Here is a 24,626-nt window from a genome sequence, read left to right as displayed (position 1 = left end):
TTGTTCTGATCAGGATCTAATCATGAAAACTTTCGAGGAAAAATAGGATGTTGGGGGCATTATAGTAAGTACCCAATTACTATTTCATTAGATATGAAATGCTCTCGAGGGGGGTAGCAACCAAGGAAAGAACACAGGCTTTAAGAGGAATGTTATATGCCCCTAGGGGTTCTGTATGGGATCCTATGAAGTATGGAAAACATACAGTAGAATATTTGAGAATCAACTGAAGAGACTGAAACTTAAAGCTCCTTTGGTTAAATCCAAGGAAGGAAAAGGGCAGGAAAGGTCAATGTGATTAAGGAAGGATATAAAGATTAGTATGAGGAGCCTAAGAGGGAGGCTTAAAATATATAAACAGTGATTTAGAGATATAAACTATTTATAAAATACAAGTATAAGAAGTTCAGAGGAAGCATTATGATGGCACATTAGTGCTAGCATCCCACTCCATTGTGATAGTTGTAAAAGAGGAGAATGCTAGGATATGAAAAATTGGAAGGGGTCTTACAGAACAGCCTCTCCTTTCACAGGTCCAAGAATGCAGGAAGAAAGGGACTCGCCCTTAATTTGCTCTCTCTGCAACTCCTTATCCTAGCTCCCACCAGTCAAAACAAGGAACAAAGAAAAGCAGCAGTGGAGGGGTAGGATTAGAGCTTTGGAGGTCAGAGGATCAGGACAGGGAAAGATCAACTGGCTCTAACAGTGCTGAGAAGATGAAGGGTTGGAGTTGGGAGGATCTAATTTCCTGCTTTGGGAGGAGAAGTGTGAGAAGGTGGTGAGAACAGAGATGGGAGAGAAAGGGGACAGTTTCAAGACCCCCAGTACCCAGAGATGGAGCTGAAGGAAGGACATATACACATCTTCTGATGATAGATCAGATTCCTGAGGTCTGGAAAGTGTTACCCAGCATTATTCTAAACAGGGCTCTGAGATACAGCAAGCAATTATGGGCCATTTAACTTAACATCATTTACAGAAAAATATTAGGAAAAGTTTGCAGAGGGGACAACTCGACAAGCATATGGTAATTTGATTAGAAACAGGCCACATGTTTTTACTGAAGGAAGGTGTTGTTTTAACTAGCTTGTTGGACTTCTTTGAAGTTACTGCCTTCTCAATTCTGGATTTTAACTCCTGATTTTTCTAATATTTATAAATAATGGGAATAAACAGAAAGTATCTAAGTAAACAGAACAAAAACCAATTACAATTGAGGACACTAGAAATACAATGGCAAGAAAAATGAATGTTGAGATGAATATAATAGCAAGAAAAAAATTTAATTTACAACTTCTAGTAGCATTTAAGTCAAGATATTTTTCATGAAAGGTATGTGATTTGAATTTTGGTTTGTGAATATATGCCCTATGTCATTTCCTAAAATACTCTGCAGAAAAAAAAGTGATTTTTGTTAGTTTAACTGAGAAAACAAAAACCAAAAACCAAAAAACAAAACAAAAACAAACTCTCAGCCTTTTTTTTCCTTCAATGGATTGACTTTTCGGTGTGGTTAAAAATTTGGTGTGGTTAAAACATTCAGATGAATTTCTCATTAATACAACCTTTGAAAATTTTCCAAGTGAAAAATTCTCAAACAAAATGAAGACATCTTATTTTATTTTAAATTAAGTAGTAAATCAATATTATTATTTCCATACCACCAAATAGCTACTAAAGCTTCAGAAGGAGAATTAGAAAAGATAAAAATCAAGAATAAAATATCAACGTACTTATTAATGTTGGCTTGAAGACTTTATTATACCTTCTTATCTACTTTTTACTGGTTGATCTGTACAATTTATCATGTGTCATTGTACTTTTCAAAAGGTACTAGATTTAAGTAACTGATCTATACCTCTCTCTGTATGTACAATTTCCACAAGGGTGGGGAATGTGTCTGTTTTGCTCATAGGCCTAACATAGTGTTTGGTAAATATTTGGTAAATGGATGAATAAATAAATAACAATAATGGCACATCAATATTGGGTATTTTACTGTGTGCCAGATACTATTTTTATAAGCATTTTGTATAATTGACTGTTAATTCTTCAATACTTCTATAGACTTCTAGTTCTCCTATTGATCTCATTTTTAAAGTCAAGGAAACAGAGGCATTGAGAAGTTGAGTAACTTGCCTAGTCACACAGCTAGTCATTGGCAGTTTTTGAACTCAGGCGGTCTGGCCCTAAGGCCCACACTCAGGCATGACGCTACTTCTTCTCTCTGAATGAAGCACATTGCATGAGTCTGTGTATAAATGGGTACACATACGGGAAATTATGTACAAGAGAGGAGATTTAAGAGGCACAGAACTCAAGTGTTAACATTGCCATCACCAGATACTGGAAATCAGGGGCTATGGAGGATTTAAAGTCTGATGTCCAGGATCAAGATCTTCACAGAAGCAAAACTAAACATTTAAAGGAAACATAGAGATTGATAGGTAAAGAACAAAAAGAATGTGACTCCATTCTGCTCTAATTGGCTGCCAGAGTCCTTAGCTCAGAACAAAAACTTTCAAGACTTTCCATGTTGGTAACAGAAGCAAGATTTAAGGTTTTGTGGTGGCTAAATCAATGAGGACAAAAATTACTGGTGCATGTGGAAGTATGTTCTATATGGCATCATCGGTGGTCTTTTTTGGGGTCGTGCTGTCCTGTGCTGAGTAAAGAACCTTTCTTAAAACTAGCCTGAATCTTATTCAAAAAACAACACAAAGTTCTATTTCCGTTCAGTTGCATTAGGGTATTGATGTTCTGAGACCTGATATGTCCTTATCATTTTTTTTTTTCAAATTTTCTTGATGGTATTTATTTATTTATTTTTTCCTAGCAGTCATTCTGGAACCATTTGACTCTAAGAAGATTTAGTTTATATTTTTGGCTTCAGAGTGCCCTATATGCTGAGAATCTTGGAGGATGCATGATTAAAGCTAATCAGGAGATCAGAGTTTTAAAGAATTCAAGGAAGAAAGAAAAAAAAGTCTCTGGCTCTTGCAAGATGGATTTAAGACACTTAAATGGGAAGGATCCAGTTTAGACATGGGAGAATTCCCCGTCCACCCTATACTGAGTGCTGACAAACCTCAGAGAAGCTGGGTGCTTTTCAGGACTCACTCTGAATGACTCTAGATGTGTTGGTTTTAGGGCCCTGCACCTAAGTGAAAGCTCATTTACAAGTCAGTCTCCAGTTCTGGTCACCTTTTAACTAGAATACTATCACCCCTGAGGCAATTCTATATAAGTCTGTCAAGCTGGTCCAAGTTTTGGGAAAACTTGTTGTTCTGAGGAATGAGGTTAAAAGTTTAGTCTTACTATACAAGAAAAGCTTGTCCCACAGAATATTAAGTTGAAGTGGAGTGAACAAAACGAATGTAGCCTAAAGGCTTAGAAAGATGAAATGTAGTTAAAAATCCCAAATCAAGCAGGGAATCCCAAATCAAAAGAAAATCTAGGGTGAGAGTTCCATCAGTGAAAAAAGCAAGCAAGCATTTGAAATAAGATGCTTCTCTTATGTTCAAACAACACTAGTGTAAACAGAATTGCAGAACAGGTATGATGATGACATTTGAATGGACAAAAGAAATGAGGAGGGATGCAGCACTGTCAGGGCAGGAAAGAGGGGTCGATACGGACTCTAAGAACCATCTTGTTAGTCCAAGGGTCCTTTTCCTGTTCAGCAAATTCTTTTGTTCTGTGTCCTTATCAATCCCCCACCTTGCCTAAGTAAGAATGACAGACAAGCCATTCTTAATGACTTCCTAGCTTTTGAAACTATTTTGGTGTCAGAGAAAGAACCACGTTTCAGTTGTTACAAGGATGGAGGTTTCTGTGGGCTCAGTAAATTTTCTACTCTGAGATGACAATTTTTGTTCGTGAGGAGAGAAATAAATTTGTCCATTTATGTGATCTGTGCAATAGTCTGGAAAAATGACACCCTTGTGGCACCTCTTTAGGACAGGGAAACAAATGCCAGTGTGGCTAGGGGGCTCCATAGACAGGCATTCCTTGCGGTGTCAGCAGGAGTGTGCTGGTATCTTCCTCCCCCCAGAGATGGAGCACATCCTCTCCTTGGCACACCCACTTGCCATTAGCACAGGGAACCATTGTTCACTGTGTGTTAGAGACCCAGCCACGCCCTGTGCCAGGACAATGCACTGACTCTACAGCTCTAGTCTCTAAGCACTGCTGATTTCCTTTCCTTTTTACTTCCTCCTGTGTGTCAGAGTACATGAAATGAAGTTTGTTCTTTTGTTTAAAAAAAGAGATTTTAGAGGGTGATTACTGATGACATACTCACTGTCAGTTTCTCTTCTCTGGGGTTTTCCTAATCTCTGAAATGCTGTACAACATATAAGGTTCAAAGCACAGATAAAACAGGTTCTATTTTCACAGCTAATGTACATTTCATTAGGAAACCTCTGAACAATTCTCTCTGAAGATGCTGTTTTTGATTATTTTTAGATCTATTTAACATGCTGGATTTTGTCACCATAGTATGAAGGTAGACCACTTTAAAGTGACAGCACCAAGCTAAAAATCTTTATAAATTGAGGAAAGAAGGATAATAGGCACTGTCATTTCTTAATACAGAAAATTTTGTATTCATCCACCCATCAGTCAATATTTATTAAGCACCTACTTATTAAAGCCTAAGATATTTTTTAAAAAGACCTTATCCTCAAAGAATTCGTAATTCGGTAAAAAGAGAAGGTCATGCAAACAAATGAGTATAATAAATTATAATAGGTGTTACAGCATGATTATGCATAGCATATAATGTAGATACAAATGAAGGAGGAAAGATTTTAGTGGTAGTAAGTAGTATATTGACCAGAAAAGGATTCACAGGCAGGGCAGTACATGAGCTAAATCTTAAAAAAATGTACAGGGGGATTGTTTATGGGTTAGGTTTGTGTGGGTGCATGTGAGCGCATGTGAGTGAGTGTGGGTACATGTGTGAGTGCATGTGCATATGGGAAGGTATGCAGCCCTCCAGGTCTTGAGATCTTGCAGGTTATGGAGGGCCTTGTAAGTCAGACATCCCATATCAGGGATCAGCTATCAAAGCTAATAATGTGAAGAGACTTGCCTTGGATAGAAGTCTCTGTTTCTTAAATCAACTACTTCCTTGGCTGTATTTTACCCTTGTTTTCCTTGATAAAGCAATGGATTTCGTGCTGAGAATAACAACTCAAATTCAATTCACTGTAGTCTGTTTTGGGACCTGACCATTGAAGGATGTCAGAGAACCCAATGGAAAGCTTTGAAGGCTGACTGTGGATATTCACTAAGAACATCTTCTCAGACAACCAGCCAGCCAAATGTGGCCACGCACTGGGTGGCCAAGGAGTCCTTACCACTTCAGTTGGTCGGTAGTATTTGAGATCCACAGTCACATGAATTTTTCCGGTCTCTTTACATCTGCCCACTTCATTTTCATTCTTTCCTTCCCACCTGTAAAGGAGATAAACACTTAATCAGCCTCTAATTGCTTGGGAGCATTTGCCATGTTATAGTCCCTCAGGATGGCTCAGCCTTCTCCCTGCAGGAGTATATAAGCTCATTAACTACAGGAACACAGCTGATGTGTCACCATGTTATCAGGGCAACAGTGACTTTCAAAGCCTTTCCAGATCTGTTTCTAAAGGGTAGGTTTTTTTTTTTCCTTCTTTGTAAGAAAATCGTGATGGGTTCAGAAGTGCAACTTCAGAAATGAACAGATTAGCCAGAATAAGGAATTGGGCACAGGGATTTCAAAGATTTTGTACTTCTTTAGACTATTCTTGATAACATCAATTATTATGAATTAATGTCTTCTGTCTCCCTTTTATTTATTTTTTAAAATTTGTAGTGATGTTTTAGGGATATTTATTGTAAACTTCAATGCACTCCAGTTTGGAATAAGTTTCATACCCTAAATTAACCATTCATCTCATCTCTGTGTTATAGCAAGTTCCCTTGCTCTATTCAGTCAGCAGTAGGCCTCATTAACAAATCTCAGACTATTAAACCTCCAAAAAAATACACAACTGGTTTACTGCTTGCTAAGAGAGGGCATATTAGCATCAGCTACGGTGTGCTTTGGACTTGGGTTTTTCTTCCTTAAACATCCACAGTTGGAAACAGTCCCCCCTCAAGTCTATACCGCACATTGTGCAGGATATGCTCACAAGTTTCAAGACCAACTTCTTTCTGGAATTCCATTTTATGTTCTCATTTTTAAAGAAATGAAGACACTGGCTTCATGTTAGCCTCTGGAGACAATACTATACAATTAAAATTATTTTTATAAATGAAACTTTTCAGCAAAGAAAGAAAAGAAATTACAAAGTAATGTCTGACTTCCATGCTTATCACCAGACCTAGTTTGCTTTATCAGTTGGAGAGGAATCCTACGCCAACAGGGCAATTCTGTGTGCTCCCTGGATCAGAGGCACAGTGGAGATCAAAGGAAAGAGTAGAACATTAAATTAGTTGCTTGACTATGTCATTCACACGTGTCATTGAAGACAAATAGTAAATATTGATTGTGGCTGTATTTTGGACATAGCTGGGTAGTAGAGACATAAATTGCCCTTATAAGCTTAATTTCTGGACAATTACTGGAATGTTCTATTCTCAACTTACTTTTTTATAGCAGAGAGATAACATGTCATTGTTGGGAAAACTCAGTTTCTAAGCACATTGAATTTGCCAGTGGACTCAAGGCAAATATGAAAAACATCCCATAACACGTAGGGATTCATAGTATATGTTGAATAATAAAACTGAACAACTGGCATTATATTAATTAGTTGCCTCAAAAAGAGGTGTTTGGTAACTTACTTTTTTGGTTTAATTTCTTACTATTGATTAGACTAATTTGGCAGGGTCAGAGCTAAGTTTTTGGAAAATTCACCTGGATATGGTATGCGGATGCTTTAGAGCATGCAGACTGAAAACAGTGTAAAATGAGAAAACCCAAAGTGGTGATAAACCCTATCTGTCCCTAAATAGAAAAGACCAGATGTTGGCAAATATCTGCAGTAAGGGAGAATAGCTGATAAATCATTACTTTAAAAATTACCTAGCTAATTTTAAAGTTAATTGTTGAAGTGGAGCCTTTTCTTTGGTAAGGCTTTCAGTGGGTGAAAGGATATTTGTATCTCATAAGCATGTTTTTATTCTTGTTCATGTTTAATACTAACAAAGAGAAACCAGTCCAGCATCTGTCTTCCTGATGGTATCTCCCAGTAAGCCGAAAGGGTTAAAAAATCACTGCTCACAGTTTTACTCTTTTCTCCTATGGTAGCTGGGTATGTAATCTATAATGGGTCAGGTTGACTTATGTGCACACATACATATCCGTAATTCTGTCCTTCTTACTGATAAATCTTCTCAGATGTCACCAACTTGAAAATTGGTGATTCAATTGTACTTTTAGTTGATTTCTTTGAAACCACACATGAACACACATATATTTAAGTTGATAAAGGCCTGGAAAAGACCTGGAGAGCTTGACTGGGGAGGGAACATGTCGGACAGGAAAGGAATGAGGAAAAGCCAGCTGTGTCTTTAGAGCAGGGGCTGACAAACTGTTTCTGTAAAGAACCAGAAAGCAAATATTTTAGGCTTTACAGATCACATATAGTCTCTGTTACATAGTCTTCCTTTCCCCCTCCCCATTCTGTTCTCTTCCTCCTCCTCTTCATCATCATCATCATTTTTTTTTAAATTACCCTTTAAAACTATAAAAACATCCTTACAGTTCAGTAGAAAACAGGTGGGGTTTGGCCTGTAGGCCATAGGTTCCTTACTCCTGCTTTAGGGGATGAGTTAATGCTATATCCTCATTCTTAACTTAAAACATTTAATTCCTTTTCATACCAAAAAGTTGCATTGCTGGACCAGCTTAAATTTTGCGGTTTACTGCTTCTTTTTGGCTGCTCTGCAGCCATATGCTAACATGTGGGATTTATGACAGTAGTTGAAATGGGAAAAGACTGACTGACGGAAGGAAACTGCAGGTTAGATTTGAGTTTGATTCTACTTGGGCACCTGTGTGTATCAGCTCTGGGCCCACTTCTTGGCCTCTGTCTGAATACTGTCCACAGGGCTGCCATCTTGCAAATGCTGTCTACAGTCCAAATCGTCTCTGTGGTCACTGCATTGCCCCCACTACTAATAGAGATGCATTGAATAATCGAGTATAACCAGGAAAGGGCTCAAAGCAGAACTGAGTTGGCAAAACCGCTTTGTAATTTGCACTAGGTCTGCATGAAGGCAGTAAGCAAAAGTTTCGGCCAAGGGCCAAAAAGCATTCAGTTACAACAATACACAAAACACTTGTATTAACAAGTAAAAGGTAACAGCTAACTTGTCCTAACAAGCAATGTTATGACTCAAAGCAGAGCTGGGATGTTAATGAAATGAAGGTAGCTTGACAGGGAATAGAGGATTCAGCTAATTAAAAGGAATTGCTACCCACCAATTTAGATCAACAGCTCACTGAGAAGAGCCTCTGTATAATTCAATTTTTAAAATATATTGTTGGCTCCTAATAAGCATTAAATGGCAATAGAAAACATTCAAGAACAACAGAATCAAGCACAATAAGGAAAGATGAGGTGTTATTAAAATCTACTCAACTAGGAATTCCTTTAAGGAACAACAAAAGCAAAGTCAACTGTATTAAGTCAAGCTTAGGAGACTATGTTAAAGTAAGGGAGGGCACGATGCACCCCTTATAAAAACCTGAATATCACAAAAGTTATCAAGGATTATTTAAAAAAAATACTATTTTATTAAGGATGTATATAAGGAAACAGGAGGTTGCCAAAAGCTACATTTAGAAAATGACACAAAGTAGTCCTGGGAGAATTATTAGGTTCTGAATGAAGGTGGTGGTTTGTACAGTTTTGCTCTTGTCTGATGCCCCTTTCAAAAAGGAACATACTCAGAAAGGCTAAAAGAGCAAGAAAGAGAACAGAAACCAAATTCTGGAAGCTGGAAGGCCAGATGGATGAGTGTTAAAGGACTTAGCAGAAGCCCTAGAAAACAGACTCCTAAGCCAGCAGTGGGGAAGCTGAAAATGAACCCAATTTACACTTGCAGGAGCCCTCAGATGTCAGGAAGTGAGGGCGGATTACAACTTTCCTTGAGAAGCAGTGTGATGCCCAGTCCCCTCCCAGATCCCACATTGCTTGGCAACTACCTCACCCTCCCTGGAGAACAAGGTCCCAGATCTGAAGGTCACTGGGCTTGGGAAGGGGTAGGGCCACGATGCTGAAAACAAGGAAAAATCTAGTGAGGTATGTGCACAGAATGCTGAGACTCCCCAGCCAGCCCCAAGGTGTTGGCAGTCAGGCATGTCTCCTTTCAGGCAGGAGACAAGGAATCTTCTCTGGGTATCAGGGATTCTCCAAACTAAATGGTCCTGTTAGGTCCCCCTGTAAGTGACATAGTCAACAAGCTCTAACTATGTTCTCAAAAACTCCCAATTAGCTTTTTAGTCCCCACTTTTAAACATGAGCAGAAAAACAAGGACTACCAGACAGACATGTGGGGAAAACCACATATAGGAAAGAGAAATCATAACAAACAAATTGAAAACCAGCAACCTGGAGAAAATAGGACAAATAGAAAAGGTAATCAAAAAACAAAACAAAAACACACATTCTACCAGTAATATCTTCAGAGATATGAAAAGATACCAAAGAAACAAAAATAAGACAGTATATAATAAAGGACAATTTGGAAAAAAAATCTTAGAAATTGAAAAAAAATTGAAAAAATTAAAAGTTCAAGAGGAGATTTTAGAGATAAACTGAGGAAATCTCCCAGAAAGGAGAGCAAAAAGATGGAGATATGAAAAACCAGAAGAAAGATAAGAAAATCAGAATATGGCCTCAAGAGGTCAGTATAATAGAATTTCCAGAAAAAGTACAGAAAAAAAGGAAGCAGAAAAGAGCAGATAATTAAGTTAAATCAAGACAATTGGTCAGAGAAGAACATGCATTTCCAGACTGAAAGGGCCCAAAAGAGTGCTCTGAATAATGGATGGAACCCATATCACACGATATTTCAGAACATTAGGACAAAGAAAAAGACTGACAGACTTCCAGAGAGAATACACAGGGATTAGGAGGCAAAATGGCTCAGTCTCCCATAGTAACACTGCAAATTAAAAGGCAATGGAGCAATACCTTCAAAATTCTGAGGGCAAAGTATTTCCAAGCAAGCAATCTACATCAGCTACCTTCTTAATGCTGAGGGCAGAATAAAGGTATTTTCAGATGTACTGGGTCAAAAATATTTGCTTTCCATGCACTATTCTTAGAAATAAGATTTTGCTTCATCAAACCAAGGAGTTTTTATTTATTTTTAAAAATTTATTTATTTATTTATTTATCTATTTATTTATTTAAATTTTATTTAAACCCAAACTAGTTAACATATAGTGTAATGGTTTCAGGAGTAGAACTTAGTGATTTATCACTTACATATAACACCCAGTGCTCACCCCAACAAGTGCCCTCCTTCATACCCATCACCCATTTCCCATTTCCCTACCCAACACTCCTCCAGTAACCCTCAGTTTGTTCTCTGTATTTAAGAATTTCTTAATGGTTTGTCTCCCTCTCTGTTTTTATCTCATTTTTCTTCCCTTCCCTTATGTTCATCTGTTTTGTTTCTTAAATTCCATATGAATTAAATCTTATGACATTTATCTTTCTCTGACTTATTTTGCTTAGCATAATACACTCTAGTTCCATCTATGTTGTTGCAAATGGCAAGGTTTCATTCTTTTTGATTGCTGAGTAATGTTCCACTGTATGTGTGTGTGTGTATATATATATATATATATACACACACACACACACACCACATCTTTGTTATCCATTTATCAGTTGATGGACATTTGGGCTCTTTCCATAATTTGACTGTTGTTGGTAGTGCTGCTATAAACATTGGGGTGCATGTGCCCCTTTGAATCAGCATTTTTGTATCCTTTGGATACAATTGCTGGGTTGTAGGCTAGGTTTCCTCAATTTTTTGAGGAACCTCTACACTGTTTTCCAGAGTGGCTGGACCAGGTTGCATTCCCACCAGCAGTGCAAAAGTGTTCCCCTTGCTCCACATACTTGCCAACACTGTTGTTTCTTGAGTTTTTAATTTTAGCCATTCTGACAGGTGGTATCTCACTGTGGTTTTGATTTGTATTTCCCTGATGATGAGTGATGTTGAGCATCTTTTCATGTATCTGTTAGCCATGTGGATGTCTTCTTTTAAAAAGTGTCTTTTCATGTCTTTTGTCCATTTCTTCACTGGATTATTTGTTTTTTGGGTGTTGAGTTTGATAAGTTCTTTACAGATTTTGTATACTAACCCTTTATAACTGATATGTCATTTGCAAATATCTTCTCCCATTCTATCAGTTGCCTTTTAGTTTTGTTGATTGTTTCCTTCACTGTAAAGAAGCTTTTTATCTTGATGAGGAAGGAGGTTTTAAAAAGATGCCAGGAAATGGAGGACCCAATTTAAGAGAGTGGCTAAGAGAACCCTTCAGATGAGCATGAAGGCAGATCACACAATGCCAATCCTCCACCAGTCTAGATGGAATCAGGTCAGAAGGTTCTATAGGCCCTGCTACAGGAAGACATGACTGATAGAATAACCCACAGACCTGAACACATTCAAAGGTGATTTAGATAGCTGGGGCAAAGTCTGGGGGTAGTTAGTGATAAATATATAGAAAACAAAGCAAATGAAGACAAATGAAAATTATTAGCTCTGTGTTAAACAAATGACAACTGTACAGAAAAAAAGTAATTGTTGTTTACTGGAATGAAAACCATTGATCAGTCATGATAATTTAACACCGAATATTAAGCTATCCTCAAATTAAAATACAGCAATAGAATATTCAGAGAATGGAGAGATTGGGAGGAACAGAAAATAAAACCCTCATTTTGAATAAGAGGACGCCAATAGATAATGCCTAGAAGGAGATAAAAATCAAGAATCAGCAATAAAAACATGTTACTTAGAAACATGGAGGTAAATGCCAAAGTAATCAGCTAAAAGAGTATAATAGAGTGCAAAAGGATTTCCAGAAAGAGAACAGAAAAACATAGAGAAGAGTAAATCTCTTGAGGTAAATCAAGACAATTTAACAGAGCAGAGTAACATACTTTTCCAGACGTAAAGTGCCAAAAGAATGGCCCACACAGTGGGTATGAATAGCTGTGAAAATGGGGAAGAAGGGGTGGAGGGTGGGAGATTGCTGGAGTTGGTGACAATTCCTGTTGAATGATTAGAATTTAAATTATGTGCTGGTGTTAACTGGGAAAAAAAATCCGAACAATGAAGGAAAAATCATTACAAACATGAGTTCGCAGAGGACTCTGACCAAGGCTGTTGCCAGCAACTCCCTCTACATGGCCTACAGAACTCTATCCCCAGGGCTCCTGCCCTGCCTGCCTCCCCTAAAGACTCAACGCTTCTTCCATATCTCCCTCTCTCACCCTGCCTTCTGGACATCTGGAGGAACTGATGTTGTAGAGCCATTGACACCCCAGCTCCAATCTGATCCATGGAGGAAAACACTACAAGGCAGATAGATCAAGTCTGCAAAAACTGAGGAAGAGCCACCTGGGAAGAAGCAGGCACACTGTAGAGGGTTGGATCTCAGAAAGTGAGGGACCAGTGTGTTTGGCAAGGGAGGGAGAGTGCATCAACAATGCCAGATGCTGCATCGATGTCAAAAATTGAAGAATTGAAACTGGTCCATAGGATTTAGTAGCATGCAGGTCCCTGGGGATGGCAGAAAGAACTGCTTTGATGGGGTGATGGGGCAGAAGGTGGACTGAGGTGTGGCAGAGGGACAGGAGGTAAGGACAGGGAGATGGTGAGGAGGCAATTCATTGGTACGTTTTGACAGAGCAGGGAAAAGAGAGGAAGGGCAGTGTCTGAAGGGAATGAGTGTTTGCAGAGGTCCATTTTTTAAAGATGTAAGGATCTGAAAATGTCAAGATACTGATGGGAAGGAGCAATGTAGGACAGCTGAAGGCAGAGAAGGGAGAGATAACTGATAGTTTCTTGAGGAGACTGGAAGGCTGAAGCCCAAGGCCAGGAGAGACTGTTACCAGAAAGGAGTAAAGGGCAACCAGTCAGTGGAACAGGAGAGGAGGACAGAGTGTAATTTTTATGTTCAGGGGACCATGGTTTTAATCACAAAGTCTACTCTAATTTATGTATATATGAGAACTTAGCTGTGCACAGAAAGACAATATTGCTATTGAAATGGGGACTCCTGTCTCCATTCATGCTCAATTTTACCCCATTTTATTTATGTTAATAAGGATAACTGTTATTAAATAATGGGGTTCCAGCTATTGCATGCAGTTAATGAATAATCAACTACAACAAAAAGTGTAAAATTTAAATCCATTAAACAGCTGTTCATGTCACTTGTTAGAGTAAGAACTACCTTTACTTTGTGCTTTCCATATCATGGGCCTCTTGTGAATGCCAACTAATGAATCCCCACATCAAGAATCAGGCAGGTAGTACAATCTGCAGTTTACATGTGGAGGGAGAGGAGTTTAGGAGGTTGAACAATTTTGGGAAGGTCATTGGATGACACCTCTATCTCACACAGTTGGAAAAAGCAGGATAGTTGTGGTGTCCTCTTAAAAGGTCACTGTCATTTTCATGGGAGGCCCCTCCCAAACGTTACTATCAATAAGAGTTATTGATTGGTAAATGTTTCCTTGCTTTCTTCTTTTTATCAGTATTGCTGAGAGACTTAAATTGTACTTTCAAAGTGTCTTTTACTTATGCTTTATCTTTAGGAAATCTTTAGGAAATTTAGAATGATTAACTCAATGAAAAAAGCTTTGTGTGGTCATGTCTAACGAGGGTAGATCAAGAGATCGAATAGGAAAAAGACCAGAAATTGTTCTTCTCAGCTGTAAAATGGCGGTGAAGGGAAGTTCAAATGCACAGCTAGTTTTTAAACAAGGCTTGGTGTTTCTATGCTATCTTTGCATGGATTGCTAACCATGCTCTATCCACCTGCTTTATTTTAATTTATTTTAACTCACCTGGGGCATCCTATACAATTCCAAAGATTGTAGGTGGAGTTTCTTCTGTTTTACAGGACTAAGCAAAATGAATGGAGGTCTTACTAAGGGGTGGTAGTGGGAAGGTACAATTTAAGGACTAGTGCTTGAGCTCTGTATGAGTCTCAGCCACAGCTCAAGGCCTCTGTCCTCTGTACCTCCTCTATTTGCCCAATCTTATCTATCCATCTCTCCTCCTCCCACCTCCCACAAATCTTCACTGAATACCTATTAAGTGCCTACTAAAAGTATTTACTAAAGTAAGCCAGGTGCTGAAGACACAGGTATGAGAAAACTAGATGGTCTTTGTCCTTAGGGGGCTTAAAGTCTAGTGGCCCCTACAATGTAGTGTATGAATGATGGTAGAAGGTACACAGAGTGATACCAGAGGACTGGGAGGGCACCTAGCAAGACTTGGTTGAGCGTAGGATGTTGGGCTACGGAGGATGTCTAAGCTAAGACCTAGAGAATGAGTGGGAAGTGCAGAGAAGCAGAGGGAATAGTAGGTGTGAGTATCTCTCAATATGCCCCAATGTGGTCTGGCTGGTCCAACCCAGTTTATCAGCTTGCCTATCGCCCACATACAATTTACTAACTCTTGCCTCCATGCCTTTTCTCATGCCATTCCACCCACTTGGAATGCTTTCCTTCTTCTTAACTACCATCCATATCTCCCTCTTTGGCTAAGAGCCCGTTTAGATGTACCTTTCTGCAGACATTGCTCCAATGGTGATATCATGGTGATATCACTTCAGTACTGATAGAATGAATTTGCACAATACCAACATCTATTTGTGTATATTTGTAAATAATGTATTGTCAGCCAATTAGAGTCTACACTACTCAAAGGAAAGGAAATGTCTTCTGATTCTCTTAGATGAGTTTTGCTTGGAGAGAAAAAGTGAGGGGAAAAATAGCACATTTATGGTGCATTTACTACATCTTAAGAACTATGCTGGCTGCTTAATTAGGTAACTTATAGAAGAAGCATTTATTCTGAGGATTAATGGACCCTTAAAGAACTTAAACTGACCTGCGACCCTGTGAATTACATCAACTATACATGAAATAGAATGAGGTTTGCCTCAGCCTCCAAGACACAGCATGAAATCAGGGCTCAAATTAGATCTTATACAGGTTAATAATTAAAAAACCTGCTGTTTCAGTAAAGATTCACACATCACTTTAGCATGTTATATTTTGGGGGTTTTTTACATGTTAAAAATTCAACTATCTTAGAAGTTTACAAAGGCAAATAATAGAGTTCAGATTGCTAGAGAGGGGAGGGGAGAAAGACAAAAAAGAGAGGAAGGAGGGAAGGAGGAAGGGAGGCAGGGGAAAGAGTCTTTTTCAATAAGTTGAAGCTTATATGACAAATCCAAATCTATTTATTGTGACTAAATATTATGTAGATATTTTTCAAGGCCTGGGTCTATTTAGAGTATCGCCAGAAAGTTCCCATAGTACCTACATTCAGGAATAGGCTTTCTGTGCAGGCTTCTCACAGTGATTGAGTTTTTCTAGCTCCAGTGGCAGATTCAAAGTGATGATGACTAAAGGTGAGTTATATTTCTAACATTCAGTCTCACAGATTTCGTTCAACTTGGTTAGATAGTATGGACGCCAAAGAAAGATGTAGCAAGCTGGAGTTAAAGCTTTCAGGTGGGAGTTAAAGCAAGTAGGGGCTCAGAGGCAGCTGGTCAAAAACAAATGGAGCCATGCTCTGTCAGGGAAAGGGACACTTAGTGGACCTACATTTAAAGTTATGAAATCTCTCTAGGGGAAAAAATGCAGAGACACAGTGATTTTCTTTCTTCTGACTTTCCCCCCAAATAGAATGCTTGGAAGTAGGTCTTGGGAAAATTCTGTTCAACAAAACAACTCATTGGAGGGATCTGTTTTCCCATGATGCAATCTAACACAGTCATAGGCACAGCCAATTCTTGAGGAATACTTTCTAGCAGATACACCAGCCACAGGGGTACAAGATTTACACCCTAACCTCTATCCACTGGCCTTCCTCTTTTTACAGTCTTCCTTACCCTCATCCTCAAAGCCCAGGGGACAGAAATCCTACCCACCAGGGAGTAATTCCCAATTAGGAGAAGAATATGCATGAACATAAAATGACTTATCTCAGCCAAGAGGATTTTAGAAATGAGTTTCTTTCTAAATGAATAATTTCTTTTTAAATAAATAATAATTTCTGGCCCCTGCTATTTTTACCCAAAATGTAGACAGAGTGCCACAAACTATGATAAATATTTCCATTGGCTGAAACATCTTTTTCCCCCCAGCACGGATGGTGGAGCTCACAAGGCTGTAGGCTATTCTTACAACTCTCTTCTCAAAATTTAACAAGATTAACGACAAAAAAATTAGTCAAGACAAGTATTTACCTATTTGGGTTTATGCTATTATCACTTTAATTGTAGGAGAAAAGTACTTCCTTTTCACATTACTTAGTAATAACTTGATGGGAAAGTGTAAAGCAAAACATAACACTAAAAACAACCCCAACAACGCACCCTCCTCCAAATAAACAAACACCCTGTAATGTTCTTGGAAGAAAACATTTGCTGTCATATGGGTGCCTTCTTAATACAAATGACCAAATGGGAATTTAATTGCCCAACATTACCTTAAATTTTATCAGGATTGTATGTGGTACTGATCTATTTCCCCGAGAATCTTCTACTCACCCAAACCGAAATGAACATGCTATTTTTCTAATAAATTCAAAGCAAAAAATCACTCAAATGATATCAAAGATTTAAGAGCAAATATTGGTGCCAATTCTAAACATATAGATGGCAACATCTTTCAAGGTTTTTTCAGTGAAAATTACAACAGATAATTTCAAAAACGATAATAGAATTAGAAAGTGATAACTGGCCTTCAAACAGCTGAAGTGAGAATATTGCAGATAGTGATTGGTGTGTCTGATATGAAAATCATGTAATAATGAGGTTAAAGAAAAAGTTCAGTTTAGAGAAAATATCCATAATTTTCCTTTAAGCATGTAAAGTACACCAGGTAAAACTGTGAGAGGGCATAAAGTTTTCTATCTTAATTGATGGCACACTAATCAATCTCTCCCTTCCCTTCTATATCCAATTGTTCACCAAATCCTATCGATTCCAAGTCTCTTGGATCAGTCCATTCTCTCCATCTCTACCTCCAGGCACTTGTGTAAACTAAGGTCCTTATCATCCTTCCTTAGCAGCTCTCTAGGGTAGGAAGCATAGTGGCTTCTCTACAGCTGTCACCACCATGAGAGAGTGAACCACGATGAATCCAACTAGGGGAAGTTAGGGTGACAATGAACATTCCCGAAAGGCTTTTCTGGACAAACTGGCTTTTGGCGATCCATCTGGGCTCAAGTAAGAAGGTATCACAGAGCATCTACTACAGACCAGTTGTTGTGAGCACTGAGGACACTGGTGACTGACACAGATGCCAGGCCTGGCTCATTCGCTTACAATTGTGGATCTGAAAGGACAGGAGATGCTCAAGGAACTATGTGTGGTGCTACAGGTTAGGGGGGATTTGCTTCTAGTGACAGAGCTTATGAACAAAACTGCATATAGTAAAGATTATCCTTGAAAGATCTTTCAAATCTGTTTTTTTCCCATCAGAACATGGGCTCTTGAATGCTTAAAAACCAAGGTTTGACTTCTTTTGCTCTCTTGGTATTCTGTTTGGGGCCTCCCTTTCACAGAGGCATGTGGGCCTGGATCTTGTTTTGCAAGTTGTTTCCTTATGATGTGATCCCACTGTTAGCATACAACCATCACATTACAAAGATTGTTTTGAAGGATATAAACAAGTAGGATGAAAAGTGCAATATAAAAAGCTCTTTGGGTCAAAAAGTACTCAGTTTAGATCTTGGCTCTACCACTCACTAGCTGGGTAACCTTCAGAGGATACTTGACTTCACTGTGCCTCAGTATCCTTCTCAGTGAAACAGTGCCCCAGACCTGGAATTAAACTGAATAAGTGGGCAGCTCATAGCACACTTTGGGGCTCATATTAAATGACCATTAAATGCTATATGAACATGTTATTTTTGTCTGCTTAGCAGTACTTTCTGCTTTTCTTCTAGAAATAACATCCTGCTGTTGGAGAAGGACCTTGATCCTCTCCTACTCAGACCATGGACTTCTATAGCCTGCCAAGCACAGAATTCTCTCTCCCTAACAAGACAGGGCCTAGGCATTGGCCCCATACTCTGTCTTCAGTGAATGGTCTAGAGGTTATCATAGGGCTCAGTGGGGCCAGCCAGAATCCCTCCTCAGTCTTCTTTCTTGATAACTATCAAAAAGATTCTATTCTTCATTTACTGTGTTAGTCTGCATCCCCAGAAATGCTATCAATGATGTCCTCTGCCATAGGAACATGCTGAGGGAATGAAGGCAGCATTCCAAGAAGCAGAGAGAGCCCTGACAGACCTCCAGGCCCTGGATCCGAGTGTCCCCAAGGCTACTTTGAGTTGTTTCACTTCCTTAAAAACAAAAAAAAAATTATGACTACTAAAAATGCTTATTCATTTATCTCTCCTTCCTAAATACTTTCATTATGCTTAAGGCTTTATTTTATTAGCATGGATATTTCACACATTAAAAAAATAAGAACTTATATATATCATCCTTCATAACTCAACAGAATACCCCTAAAAATAAAATGTCATGCTTGATTCCTTGAAGAAACACAAAGTGCACATATTTTTACAGACTAAGATGTTGCTTCCATGTAGAGTCAGAGGCTACTAATTTCTTCTAAAGTATACATTTTAATAAAGCCTTTTGAAGGATTGTTTAAAAGCAACATGAATTCCATATCAAAAAGGTGCAAAAAACCCTCAATCTTAACCTAAGTAATCAATAATGCATTTTTAAGTCCATAAAAGAATATGGACAATTTTCTTGAAACATGAAATACCTTCTGTAAAATATGAAATTGAGGGCATAACGATTATCTAGATGACTAAATTACACTGCAAAGATTAATTTTTGCACTTTTAATTTTTGTCCAAATTTTCAACTTGCAGCATTGTATTTAAAATAAAAAAAGACCAGATATTTGCTTCCACATACTGTAATTTCTCTAACTAATGTTAGTTTCCTACAAAATGTTTTTATGGAAAACAAATTTATAAGTCAGCTAGCCAGCTAAGGACGAAAATGTAAGTGAATGAAAAATGATTTATACAAAGTAAATCTAATTAAAATTTTTGCTCTACATACTACAATTCAGAAACAAAATTGCCTTAAGACGTATACAAACAAGGACATTGGTCATGGGCTTATGGGCTTTCATGCAGTCTTGGGATTTAAGCAATGTCAAATGTTTTAAAATGTAAAATGTGATAGGAAAACACATTACATGTTTCCAAAAAGATAAGCTCTTAGACATTCTCCAATTTTCAGGTTATTTTTGACAGATTATCATAATTTTTAAAATAACAAAAATTATAATAATCTGTCAAAAATAAGCAAACTACTTTATGCAGTAATAATTAGTTCATTTGTAAGAACTTGATTCATCAAGGACTGGTGGGATTGGGTACCTAATGATTAATAAATAAACCATCCTTCCTTAGTCTCTGAGGTGACTTGTATTAAAAGAGCATAGTATCTCATCTCATATTAGAGACTGGTTTAGTCATGGTAGGACCAGAAGCAATTTCCAGAAACTTTGGCTTAATTCTTTGGAGATTCCAGTCATCTTTTGGTCTACCTCTTTCAAGCCATATAAAAGAAAAGAGGTATGTATGACCCTTGCTTTTTAGATTTCTTCATCTCATCTTTGTGCATTCCTGAATTTATTAATAGCAGAAATGCAAAGTCCAGAGAACTCTTTTACCTGAATTTATCAGATGATAAATTCAATCCAATTACAATTAAATTCAACTGGCATTTAAGTAATCTTATGAATACTGGAGATGTAAGGGATAGAATGGAAAAGGAAGAAAAGGAACAAACTAGTTATAGGTGCCCACTGAACTGTTTCTCATGGATGCCTGGAATTTTTTTCTTTAAGTCTTTTCATTTATAAGCAAGTACTCCCTCCCCCCTCCAAAAACCCCTAAAATCAAATCCCCCAGCTTCCATAAGTTATTTTTCCATTGTAGACTCATTAAAATGTTGATTTATTTACAAAATGTCTGACACTGTACTGTCCAGAATGAAAGGTACAGAAAAAAAGGGAACTAGAATTGCATTCTGCCCTGAAAGAGCCCACTGTCTAGTCTGTCAGGGAAGGTAAAGTCACAGATGACTGAAAACAAAGTAGAAAGTGATAAGGGTTTGGGTTTGGTGATTGTCAAGGTGCATCTCAAACTTGAGACTCCATAATTCTCTCAGGCTTTGCTACTCAAAGTGTGGTCCATGGATCAGCAGCACTGGCATCACTTGGTATCTCAGTTAGAAATTCAGAATCTCAGGCCCTGCCCCGACCTACTGATTCCAAATCTGCATTTGAAAAGATCCCTAAGTGATCCACAGAACATTATAGTTTGAGAACCACTGCTCTACAGGAGATAGACTCAGCAAAAAGGTGTCCTAATTCTGATAAATAGACAATTACTTCTCAGAAGGGGTCAGGTGTTAGAGATGAAGAGATGTCTCATTACACCCATAATTTCTATCCAACTACAACCGGCAAGTTTGTTCTTCCTGCAATCGCCTTTCTCTGCTAAGAGTCTATGTTCAGTTCTGTCTGGTTACACAAACATGAAACATTTCTTCTCCCCACACATATAATCACTTTTCCAATCATACTGTTTCCACATTTTATGTTTTCCTTGTTTTCACTGCTGACCAATGTTTTCAATCAATTACACACTTTATTAATAGCAAATACTTAATATAGAGCTTCAGAAGCATAGGGCACTGTTTCAGATGCTTCAAATATATTAAACCCATTTAATCTTCACCCTATCCCTGTGAGATGGGTACTCTTATTATCCCCATTTTTACAGTTGGGAAAATAGAGACACAGGTAAAGGACTCCCATTGGAAGTTGTAGAGCTGGGATTCAAACTCAGGGAATGTGGCACTGGTACTGTGCTTTTACAATACAATATTATGCCACACTGTGTACAGATAAGGATGAATGTCTTAGGACTGAAATCGAGCAATTCTGAAATAAAAAGATGAAAACAGCATCCCCAGGAGAAAGAGGTATATACACTCCTGAAAGTCTAGAAAAGCACGTCTCCTCAAACTGTAATAGCACTATGAGTTACTGAGGTATAATACTATCCTTGGCCTTCTAAGCTCTGTTCAGATATCAGTGTGTTTTCTTTGCTCCTTTCTGCCTGGTTTCTGACTGTGTGGATACTGTTCCCAAGAAGGACTTGCTGAACCATCAGAGGTCACAGCTGCAGTGGGGACTCTGAAGCCCAAGGAACAGCCTTGGCTGTAGCACATGAAATTGCCTGTGGCTTCCCTGCTCTTCTTCCAGCTGAGATTGGTATGCTGATGCATGGGGCCCAAAGAAGATCCAGAGGAAGGAAATTGAAAAAAAAACAAACAATAGAACATAACTTGCAGACAGCATTCACGAAGCCATCATGATTTTATTATCTAGCCCTGAGAAGGAATTTTATATTTTCAGACAAACTATGAAGAATATGCAATGTAAGCATTCTGTTCCCACAACTCTAGTGATAGGACACAGCAAGACCTGAAGGGTACTGGGCACACAGGTGGTAACTGCTGCCACTCAGAAGACTCTTATTAAAGGGACAGAGCCAGATCTTTAGTTCATCTAGAATGCTCAGCACTTCACATCAATCTCTTTTTTCTAAGAATTTGCAAAAAGTTTTTTGCTTTACCAAAATTTTATATACCACTCAAAGGAAAATTTTAATATACCAGTAAAAACTTGATTTGTGGTGTAGTCTGCCTTCTGAAACAAAATGAAGGCCATTGCCTGAAATTTGAGACAGATTTTAGTGAAAATGACTCAACTGCTTTGCCGGGCCTTTCCTACTGAGGGAGAACCTACTAATGGCCAGCACTACTTTGGAAGAGAGGGAGGGAGTCAGACATGCTAGATATCTGTTGTTCAGGTTTGAATGACAGAGGAACGTTTCCCAGTGGGTGAGCCACAGAACTCTTGTTTTTATAAGATTTTAATATAAACTTAAAAATTAAGCTTGGAAAATGCTGGGTTAAACAAAGTTAAACAGTTTCTTTACTGGCAATTCTCCAAGAGCGGTTATAATATTCTGTATGTTCTAAATGAAGGAGACATGGAATGCTTTCATACACATCTCTTGGAATAGCATTCTACTTTGTGAGAGACTGCACTAGGTCAGAAAACAGGCAGTTAGCTCATGGGGAGCATAGGTCAGAAGAATGGCCTGGTGACTGAAAACAGAACATTAGCCCCAAGATGGGAGAATGGCCAAGTCTCATCCACTTCTCAAAGAGAATCTGATTCATTTGTAATACTACCCCTAATTTAAAAAAAAAAAAATGTGTGTAAGGTGACTTACTATAAAAGGACACAAGTTCCTCACAGAAAATTTAAATACAGAGCAATATATACAGCAGAATACTAAAGCTGCCCATAATTTCACAATGTAGAAACTGCCATTGTGTTTTCTTCTAATGTTTTGTAGGCACAGTTTTAGGGAGTTTAGATCATACAACAGATCTAAACTTGTATACTTTTTTTTTTAACTTAACATTGTCATAATTATACTTTAAAGTCCTAAGCATTACTAAAAAAATTTTTTTTAATGTTTATTTATTTTTGAGAGAGAGAGAGACAGAGCATGAGCGGGTAAGGGGCAGAGACAGAGGGAGACACAGAATCCAAAGCAGGCTCCAGGCTCTGAGCTGTCAGCACAGAGCCCGACACGGGGCTTGAACTCATGAACCGTGAGATCATGACCTGGGCCAAAGTCAGACGCTCAACCAACTGAGCCACCCAGGTGCCCTGCTCTTAAGCATTATTTTTAATAGTTTGATAACAATTGATTACAGTCACTTAAACATTCCTTGATGATGGCCTCTTGAAGTTCCTTGTTTTTTTTCCCTTTTATATTAAAAAAAAACTTTACTGAGGTATAATTTACAAACAATAAAATGTCTAACAAGTAGACAGTTTGATGAATTTTGAAAAATGCATACATTCATGCAACCACTATAGTCAAGATATGAGACATTTATACCACTTCCCTGTGCTTTTCTCCAGTCAACACCCCAAACTCAGCCCATCATGCTTAGGCAACTAACTACTGATTGGCTTTCTATCAATCCAAATTATTCTTTCCTAGAATATCCTATAAATAGAATTCTACAGTATGTACTCTTTTGTGGGTGACTTCTTTCACTAAGCAATTATGCTTTGATTTTTTAAGATTTTTAAAATCATTAGTTTTTAAGACTCATCCTAGTCCACTCATTTTTGGAACTCCACTGTACAGACACATAACATTTGTTTATTCATTCACTGGTTGACTGAATGTTGGGGGAGGCAGTGCTTTAATTAGGAATAAAGCTGTTACAGATATTCATCTATAAGTGTCTATGTGGATGTAGATTTTAATTTTTCTTTGTTAAGTGTCTAGGAAAATTGCTGGTCAAATGATAAATATAGATTTGATTTTATAAGAAAGCCAAACTATTTTTCAAGGTGGTTTTACTATTTATACTTTCATCAGTAATGTATGACAGCTCTAGCTGCTACAACATCCTCATCAATACTTGGCACTATGGCATTGTGGTCATTCTAAAGGGAGTGTAATAGTATTTACACTGTGGTTTTAATGAACATTTCCCAGTTGACTAATCACACTGAGCATCTTTCCATGTGCCAAATAATCATTTGTACCTTTTCTTTTGTGAAGTTATCTGTTCCAATATTGGACTCATTTTTTAATTGAGTTATTTGTCTTCTTGTCTAGATATAAGTCCTTTGTCTGATGTAAGTATTACACTTATTTCTTCTAGACCATACTTGCCTTTTTCTTTTATTTTAAATTTTTTAATGTTTATTTTATTTTTGAGACAGAGAGAGAGACAGAGTGTGAGTGGGGGAGGGGCAGAGAGAGAGGGAGACACAGAATCCGGAGCAGGCTCCAGGCTCTGAGCCATCAGCACAGAGCCTGATGCGGGGCTCGAATTCACAAACCGTGAGATCATGACCTGAGCAGAAGTTGGGCGCTCAACCAACTGAGCCACCCAGTGCCCTATTGCCTTTTTATTTTCTTAATGGTCACTTTTCAAAGGGCAGAGGTGTATTGTTTGTTTTGTTTTTTTTGTTGATTTTTGTGTATTTGTTTGTTTAGCATTCTCTTTTCCTTTTCTTTTCAAATTTTTACTTAAATTCTAGTTTGTTAACATACAGTGCAATGTTGGTTTCAGGAGTAGAATTCCATGATTCATCACTTACATACAACACCCAGTGTTCATCATAACAAGTGCCCTCCTTAATACCCATTACCCATTTAGCCCATCCCTTACCCATCTCCCTCCCTCAACCCTCAGTTTGTTCTCT

The 24,626-nt window shown here is 38.1% G+C and overlaps 1 protein-coding gene across 1 annotated transcript in view; it reads right to left on the bottom strand.

Moving 5' to 3' along the window:
* The window catches only part of GMDS (GDP-mannose 4,6-dehydratase), a 628,119-nt gene that overhangs the window by 91,165 nt on the left and 512,328 nt on the right, over nucleotides 1–24,626 (bottom strand). Inside the window, exon 9 of the mRNA XM_049654927.1 lies at nucleotides 5,364–5,460. Within this exon, the coding sequence (XP_049510884.1) occupies nucleotides 5,364–5,460 (97 nt within the window). The remainder of the gene's footprint in view (nucleotides 1–5,363; nucleotides 5,461–24,626) is intronic.

The sequence above is a fragment of the Panthera uncia genome (genome assembly GCF_023721935.1).
Source record: "Panthera uncia isolate 11264 chromosome B2 unlocalized genomic scaffold, Puncia_PCG_1.0 HiC_scaffold_25, whole genome shotgun sequence".
Taxonomy (NCBI): Eukaryota; Metazoa; Chordata; class Mammalia; order Carnivora; family Felidae; genus Panthera; species Panthera uncia.
This window is presented reverse-complemented; position numbering and strand designations above follow the sequence as displayed.